The 8065-nt window shown below is 39.1% G+C and overlaps 3 protein-coding genes across 3 annotated transcripts in view; 2 read left to right on the top strand and 1 right to left on the bottom strand.

Annotated features, from left to right (window-relative positions):
* The first annotated feature begins 149 nt into the window (after window positions 1-149).
* On the top strand, window positions 150-1956 carry mrps18c (mitochondrial ribosomal protein S18C). The gene is made up of 6 exons (XM_051378614.1): window positions 150-316; window positions 484-533; window positions 988-1071; window positions 1395-1452; window positions 1541-1600; window positions 1702-1956. The coding sequence occupies exons 1-6, from the start codon at window positions 256-258 to the stop codon at window positions 1776-1778; spliced, it is 390 nt and encodes a 129-aa protein (XP_051234574.1). The 5' UTR covers window positions 150-255; the 3' UTR covers window positions 1779-1956.
* Window positions 1957-2214: 258 nt separating this feature from the next.
* abraxas1 (abraxas 1, BRCA1 A complex subunit) lies at window positions 2215-6952 on the bottom strand. The gene is made up of 9 exons (XM_051378595.1): window positions 6806-6952; window positions 5767-5857; window positions 5632-5668; window positions 5095-5161; window positions 4821-5017; window positions 4315-4434; window positions 4101-4185; window positions 3907-4018; window positions 2215-2630 (listed from the first exon to the last, which is right to left on the bottom strand). The coding sequence occupies exons 1-9, from the start codon at window positions 6884-6886 to the stop codon at window positions 2332-2334; spliced, it is 1089 nt and encodes a 362-aa protein (XP_051234555.1). The 5' UTR covers window positions 6887-6952; the 3' UTR covers window positions 2215-2331.
* Window positions 6953-6974: 22 nt separating this feature from the next.
* Window positions 6975-8065, top strand: part of gpat3 (glycerol-3-phosphate acyltransferase 3) — an 11398-nt gene continuing 10307 nt past the window's right edge. Inside the window, exon 1 of the mRNA XM_051378583.1 lies at window positions 6975-7095. The gene's annotated coding sequence lies outside the window, so the exon portion shown is untranslated. The remainder of the gene's footprint in view (window positions 7096-8065) is intronic.

The following is an 8065-nucleotide window of genomic DNA, read 5'->3' on the forward strand; positions in this document are numbered from 1 at the left end:
GTATCTTTGAAGAGGGTAACATTTCTTCTCTTCCGGAAACGTTAGATTTGAACCGTTAAACTACATTCACACCAAAAACTCAACAACTCACATCACATATTTATTTATTATTAACAAATAAAGTTACATTTCACATGTAATTTACCCCCAAATGTACCAATAGTAACTGTAGAAGAGGTAGGAACTAATAGTTAGGAAACGCGGTGAAGCGCCGGAGTTCTCGGTGGACAACTTCCGGTCCTGTGTGCGGTGAAAATGTTGTGTGTGAGAGGATTTCAGAGGTTAAAGGCGGTTTTATCGCCGCCTGGAAACCAAAGTAAGACTCTTCAGAGTTTCTGTCACTGTTTCAAACTCTTTATTAACATGTGGAATAAACCGAAGACTTGTTTTACGTTGAAAGGTTTGATTCGGTGTCTTCCGGTTGCTAATGCTAACGTTAGCCTGCGAGCTAACGAGCGGTTTAATGTTTTTCTTCTTCTACAGGTTTAAGAAGTCTCACAGCGTCATCAGACGGAGTCCAACAGAGAGAGGAGGTACTGATATCGATCCTGATATCGATCCTGATCCTGATATCGATCCTGTTATCGATCCTGATATCGATCCTGATCCTGATATCGATCCTGTTATCGATCCTGATATTGATGAAGATATTGATGTTTATTGATGATGATTAATGATGATTGACGTTTATTGATGAAGATATTGATGTTTATTGATGTTTATTGATGATGTTTATTGATGAAGATATTGATGTTTATTGATGAAGATATTGACGTTTATTGATGAAGATAATGATGTTTATTGATGATGATGATTAATGATGATTGATGATTATTGATGAAGATATTGATGTTTATTGATGATGATTATTGATGAAGATAATGATGTTTATTGATGAAGATATTGATGTTTATTGATGAAGATATTGATGTTTATTGATTACAGTAGTATGTGAGTCAGGGTTTATCATGTTATTTTCTCCTTCAGTGGGTAAAGATGGACAACCCGTTTAAAGAGCCACAGAAAGGCTGCATCCTCTGCAACGTCCCGGTGGACTACAAGAACATCCAGGTGAGCCAGTCGGGCACCCGTAGATCTCCAACTGGGTTCAGACTGTGTGTCAGTGATGGACACTGAGAGGATTTATAGTGAAGGACGATGAGTCAGGTGTTGGTTTGGTAAAAAGCTGCAACTAACACTTATTGATCGATGGATTAGTTCATCCAGAAAATAGTTGTCAGTCGATGTATTGACTAATCGTTGCAGCTGTTAAATAAACACAAACAGAATAATAAATAATAAATAACTAAAGTTGTAACAATAATTATTAGACGTGTTTCAGTCAGAACGATGTGAAGCTGTTGTATAACTCGTGTATTCACTCTTCCTCACAGCTGCTGACGCAGTTCGTCTCGCCGCACACGGGCAGAATTTATGGCCGACATATCACCGGTGAGCAGCCGATCGGTTCACTTCCTGTTGGCGGCGGCGGCGGCGGTTTGATTTTGTGGATTCAATAAAGATTGTGTTTATTTTTCAGGCCTGTGTGGAAGAAAACAAAAAGAAATCTCCAGAGCGATAAAGAAAGCTCAGTCAATCGGTACGTGTCCATTAACCTCTCCACCTCAGACACATTTTACCTGCTGCTTTTCTGTTTCTGCTATAAATGAAAGAAATTAAAGACGGAACCGTTTCCTCCAGGTTTCATGTCGGTGACTCACAAACATCCACAGCTCATGAAGGACCCAAACATCTGTGCTATCAACCATCTGCAGTAGTGTTCATTAAAGTCTGCTCCAGTTTCTGTTTTACCACTTCTACAAAGAATAACTGTTTAAGTTCTGCTCTGTTGTCTTCACTCTTTGGCCGAGCTGTATTCAGTTGGTTGGTCCTTTAAATGTGTTCTGGGGAATATTTCATCCTTTGTGGATGTAAAATAAATCTACATTATATTAATTACAGCCTTAAGTTGTCTGATTGAACCCGTTGACACTGATGGTGTCACAGATGGTTGTGGGTTTATAATCAGGAATCTGTGGTTGCTGCGGCGGCGGTCAGGTGACTGAACACCTCATCAGCTGTTGGAGTCCAAACAGGAAGTTGGTGCAGCGACGGATCAGCTGAGGAAACCACAGAGGAAATTCTTCTCATGTTAAATAAAGTTTAAAAAACTAAAAGCTGTAAAATAACATTAAGTAAACGAACGACTGCGACTTTAACAAAAAGATCATCTTTATCAGAACACAGGAACACTTTTAAACATCAAAATATATCCAATAACTTTACATGTTTCCGGGTCAGAACTGGGACATTAAACCCGGTTCATGTGAATCAGGAGCTGCTCTTCCTGCGTTTGCTCTCCCTCACCGGCGGCACTTCCTTCAGCCTCTTCCGAGAGTTCGTCCTGCTGGGATGCAGCAGCGAGAGCGTTTCCTGACTGTCTGTGGCGTCTGAGTGGACCGGCGTCGCCATGGAGACGTCCTCCTCGGCGCCCCGGTGGACGCCGGGAACTGGAAAAGCCTCGAGTGTTAAAGTCTGAGTGTGGAAGAGAGGAGAGCAGGCGAACAGAGCTCTGACGGCCTCGTGGAGACGCAGGTTGGTCCTCTGCTCCGGTGGAGCTCCGTCGGAGGCTGCGGACAGACACAGCCTTCAGTGAACTGCAGCTAACAGCGCCGCCAGTGGCCGTTCAGTGAACTGCAGCTAACAGCGCCGCCAGTGGCCGTTCAGTGAACTGCAGTCAGCACCAGCCAACAGTGACAAATAAAAGTGTAAAATAACTGACAATCACATTTACAATAACGTTACTCTCTGTAAAGTTCCTATATTCTACATAGAACATACAAATCAGTCCACAGTAGGGATGTAACGATACACTCAACTCGATACGGTTCACGATTTTTTGTTCACGATACGATTTTCTCACTATTTTTTTTTTAAAATCAAAATGAGCTACAGTCAAATTATGACCAAATAAAATTATCTTTTATTCTTAGGAGGTGCTTTCTTTACAGAAACTCTGTAAAACAGTCCTCTTATAAAAAGTGCGACTTACATGGTCATCTTAAACAACCAAATACATGACAAATATCTCCTTTCTTTAGAAACAATCTCACAAGTAAACTGGTGTTAACTGGTGTAATTCAATATCTTAAATAACAGAAGAATATAAAATCTTGACCAAATAAAGAGGTCCTTTCTTTACAGAAACACTGTTAAACACTTTGTCTTATAAAAAAAGTGCAACTGAAGTAGTTATTCCCTTAAATAATAAAGAATAACTGGATTTTTTTAAGGAGATGCAGCCTCTCGTCAGGGTGGTTTGACCCCTCGGCAGTTTTCGCTCAGGAGGTGGCGTAACGTTACTTTGCTTCTCACTGTGATGGCGGCTAATATGCTGCTGCATGTTGCTGGTGTTGGCGGTATATGTTGCAATATTTACATGCTGTTTTGGTTTTGTCTGTCCATTTCTCACCGGTTGTATTTGTGTATATCGGGAATCCAAAATGCCGCCACACAGGTGATTTAAAACCGCTCGGTGCATCCTCTATTTCAAAGTTGTTGCCTACCGTCGCCAAGTCTTCCCTCTGTGCCCCGTACCTACGTAGTGACGTAAGTCACGTGACTTGACGTCTGACGTTGAACAAATGAATCACCAACCAGTGACTTTTTTTTTTAAGATAACGTAACCTATTTCTTAAAAAAAAAAAAAAAAAGAACGTATCCTACTTTTTTCTGTCAACCAGTGCTAATCGTCACCCATTTGTACCAACTTTTAATCGTGTCACGATGCATCGTCACATCCCTGGTCCACGGGCAGCAGAGGAACAAAGCTACGCTACAACCTGTTAAAACATACAAATAAAATAACGGTTAGAGACAGTCTGACACATAAAGACCACAGCGAACCTTTTCCTGCTCCACGCTGCTTCTTCTCACTCAGTCTCCTCCTGAGAGCTGAAACCTCTGCCTGTAGTGTTTCCACCAGACGTTCACTCTCCTCCACATCCCCGCACGCTTTCTGTGCAACAGGAAACACAAAGGATGAGCGAGTGAGGCAACAGGAAGTTCAAACACACCCTCCTCCTCCTCCTCCTCCTCACCTGCAGCTCCGCCTGCAGAGAGTCGTTCATTTTATTCACTTCGTTGACTTCTCTCAGCAGCCCGTTGGAAGAGAAGAATCTGGAGCTGGAACAGCAGAAGAAATGTATTATTATTATTATTATTATTATTATTATTATTGGAAGAAACATGAGCAGATGCACAGATGTGATGTGAGGCTCCTCCTCCTCCTGTTCGCCGTGTGCAGTGTGGTACCCGTGTTTCTTCATGGTGAGGTTGTAACCGGCTGCAGAGCACGCAGCGGACACCTTCCAGTACGCCAGCTGCTCCAGTAAACCCAGATTGTTGACCAACACAGGAACATTCATGAACTGCCTGCACGACACAGACAATAATAACATTATTAATCAGCCTTCAGCAGTCAGCTAGTGTTTCTGTAGTGGAGACTAAACGTTAACAATGATCCATATCAGCAGTTTGAATCCAACTAAAAGCTCCCTGCACCAAACTCCCTTTAAGAAATATCACATTCTAACAATTCCTAACGTGTTCGTAACAACACGTAACTCTAGAAACACGAGCTAAAGGCCGTCATATGTCCACAGTCACAAATCCCGACAGGAGCTAGCACAGATTGTTGGAGTCCTTCATACGTTTTGGTCTCAGTCTTGTTTTGGGGGCTCGTCCAGGATTTAAAACTGAAAACCGGGGCTAACATCCTGTAGTGTGACTCAGTGTTAATGATGAGACCTGTGAGTCACCTGCTGCGTGAGGTGAAGGCGGCGTACTCCATCCTGTGGGTCGAACCTGGCGCCGTTAGCTTGCTGGGCGTCAGCAGCACGAAGATCATGTGAGGGTTGGACAGCGAACTCTTCAGCTTCTCGTGGACCATCTTTTCTCTGAAGGTCATCTGCTGCTCCGTGTTCCTGCGCTGGCGGTACCAGCCGATCACGCTCTCCTGCAGGCGTCAAACACACAACGGCTCAGCCACACAACTCCTCCAGGCCACCGCTCAGTCAGCGTCGGAGGTTTTACCTGCTTATTGTCGGCCAGGATTTTATTGACAGCGTCCACGTTCACGTCTCCGACACTGTTGTAGAATCTGCAAACACAGAAACGTCTGTTAACACTTATATATATTATTTATATCTGTTAAAGTCTCCAACTGAAACCCTCACTGGACTAGAATAATAAATAATATATAATAATAAATAAACCCAAAGCTGCTTATTACATTTAGCTGTTTTAGACGTTTTACTGTGAAATCACAAACAGGAAGTCGAAAGGCTGATTATGATCTGTTGGTATAATTAGTGAACAATTTTATTTTTATAATCAAGAGCTGATAAAATATACAACAAAATAAAAGTTTAAAAAAAAGAATAAAACCAAATATAGTTTTAGAAATGGAGTTGTGTGCCTTTATTTCAAAATAAGAGCACACAGTTCATCATCCAGGATCAACAATGAGAATATTGTTATATAATTATTATTTTATCCTGATAAAAGCATGTTAGCCTGAATTAAACCACATCTGAAGAGCAGGACGCTGGTCTGAGATCAGATACTCACTGGTTCAGTTTGTGGCAGGCGATGTGCTTCTGGATATCTGATAAACACATACAGATATATTATTATTATTATTATTATTATTATTATTATTATTATCATAATGTGGCAGTGAGGATGTGACCAACATGAACTCACTGTAGATTTCCTCAATGTGGATGTTATCGGCCTGAGAGTCACTGATGGTGACCTGCTCCTCGAACCGGCTCTCCCCGAGGAGGAGACCTTCCTGCAGACAGACAACGAGGGTGTTAAATATTAATATTACAGTTTGACCTGTGCTCATTTCTATATGTTGAGGTCGCACTATTTCATGATTTTCAGTATAAAAGTATTTGTTGACCTGATAATCTATGAGTAAAACACTTTTAAGACAATTCAAGGCGCTTTACATAAGACATAATACAAACTCATTTAAATAGGATTCAAAAACTTAAAAAAAACATAATAATATTAATTATCATTAATAAATACATTTTGACTATCATTGTCATTTTTCAAGCAAAAATTGTGGAAATATGACAAATATTATCTGATTTAAGCCTCTCAGATAATATAATATAATAATAAAATAATAATAATATAAATCCGTATATTAATCAATTATTAAACTACTAATTAACTGCAGCCCCAGAATCGATTAAAACAGATGAACAGGGGACATTAAAAGGACACAGAGAGATATGATGATAATATTGTATTGGTGGGCGGTAACTGGGTACCAGGTCTTTATGTTCATATTTAACTCATAGTAATTACATATTGGTTTATAAATGTACCGAATGCACCAACAGACCCTGCTGATTGTTAAAATACATTTAATCAAACTTCACAAGCTACGTTTTATTTTCCACAATCGGTTTCATGTTAAATGAGAGTATTTTTGAACGGAGTCTGGTGTTTCTAGGCTGTTTACTCTTAGCTTGGTTTAAAAAGTTGCATAAATGGCGTGATGGGAGATTTTAGCTTCACTTTAACGACAAACTCTTCAAACTACAGGCTGAAACCTTCACAATTAAACTATTAAACAATAACTAATCAAGTTAAAAGTTAATTAATAGCTTTGGGACTCTTGTGTTCTTGCTAGCTTTCCTCCTCAACCTCCAGAAACGCGCTAACCAACCAGACTCCACTGCAAAACACATCGATTTTAACGAGCAATGAATGTCGGTCTCACCACGTCTGAATCACTGTTAACATGCTGGAACATGAGAGAAGCTAACACGATCCCAGACATACGGACAGTCGGTTCCGCCATGCTGCTTATTGACCACCGATACTGATCGATCAGAAGCGTTAATGCAGCGCAACATAAGCGCAGTGAAACTCTGCGTTTTCCAAGCGCAGTCCGCCATCATGAAGCTAAGCTAACGGAGGAGGAGTTCTGCTCCGAGTTGGACTCAAGACACTTTTTCTTTGTTTCAACGGAACATTTATCAGCTCCGGAACCGACTCATCGATTATCAGGTATTTATTCATGCAAACATATTTGTTTGTTGTTGTTTGTGTCACTGTTGAGTTCGTTTACTGTTGTTCAGATAAGAGAAAACAACCGGGACTAACGGTTCTAACGGTTCTAACGGTTCCTCTCCTTTAACGCAGGAATGTAACTCCACTCTGAAATACTCCATTACTCTTTACTTTACTCTTTATACTTGTGCTCACTCATAAGTTTTACAGACCTATTATTAAAGTGTACATAAACTGTAATAATCCGGTAATTAACAGTCACGGGACTTTTTATACATTAAGTACTTTTACTTTTAATACTTTAACTACATTTACCTGATTATTATTATTATAGTGGCACATTCAATGCAGGACTTTTACATTTCATTTATTTTTGTGGTAAAAGTATTTAAGTATAATCAGTATTAGTATTATTGCTGATTATTTTCTCCATTAATCGATTGATTGATTGGTTTCAAAAAGATCTAAAAGTAGTGAGTAAAAGTACAAATCAAATTAAAGTATTAGTAGAATGTATATAATGTACTTAAAGTCTTAAAAGTAAAAGTTTAATATACTAAAAGTATAAATAATAAACTTTAGTCTTTTCTTCTAATGCAACTTTATACTTAAATATTCACTATTTACAGAATATTTACAAACCAATCAATCAATCGATTAATGGAGAAAATAATCAGCAATAATACTTTAACTACATTTTCCTTATTATACTTAAATACCTTTACTTGTAACAGAGTATTAATTCATGTTTGTGGTATTTTACTTAAAGTAAAAGATCTGAATACAAAAGTATTTTAATTTACACTGTAAAAAATATCTGTAACCAAACAATGAGAGTAAAACACTGTAAACTGTAAATAGATTAAAGTTTCTGTAACAACACTGTGACATCTCACAGATACACATTAATACAGAATAAAGTCATTTATTTATATTATAGAACACCATCATATCATCATATGGACAA

Source organism: Dicentrarchus labrax, unplaced genomic scaffold, assembly GCF_905237075.1.
Source record: "Dicentrarchus labrax unplaced genomic scaffold, dlabrax2021, whole genome shotgun sequence".
NCBI classification, from domain to species: Eukaryota; Metazoa; Chordata; class Actinopteri; family Moronidae; genus Dicentrarchus; species Dicentrarchus labrax.

Excerpts from the sequence above, each read along its gene's own strand:
- mrps18c (XM_051378614.1), top strand. The coding sequence starts at position 256 with ATGTTGTGTGTGAGAGGATTTCAGAGGTTAAAGGCGGTTTTATCGCCG. Across the intron at positions 1,072-1,394 it reads TGGACTACAAGAACATCCAG|CTGCTGACGCAGTTCGTCTC; the intron begins GTGAGCCAGTCG and ends TCTTCCTCACAG. Across the intron at positions 1,601-1,701 it reads AAAGAAAGCTCAGTCAATCG|GTTTCATGTCGGTGACTCAC; the intron begins GTACGTGTCCAT and ends CGTTTCCTCCAG.
- abraxas1 (XM_051378595.1), bottom strand. The coding sequence starts at position 6,886 with ATGGCGGAACCGACTGTCCGTATGTCTGGGATCGTGTTAGCTTCTCTC. Across the intron at positions 4,435-4,820 it reads GCCTTCACCTCACGCAGCAG|GCAGTTCATGAATGTTCCTG; the intron begins GTGACTCACAGG and ends TGTGTCGTGCAG. Across the intron at positions 4,019-4,100 it reads CTCTGCAGGCGGAGCTGCAG|AAAGCGTGCGGGGATGTGGA; the intron begins GTGAGGAGGAGG and ends CCTGTTGCACAG.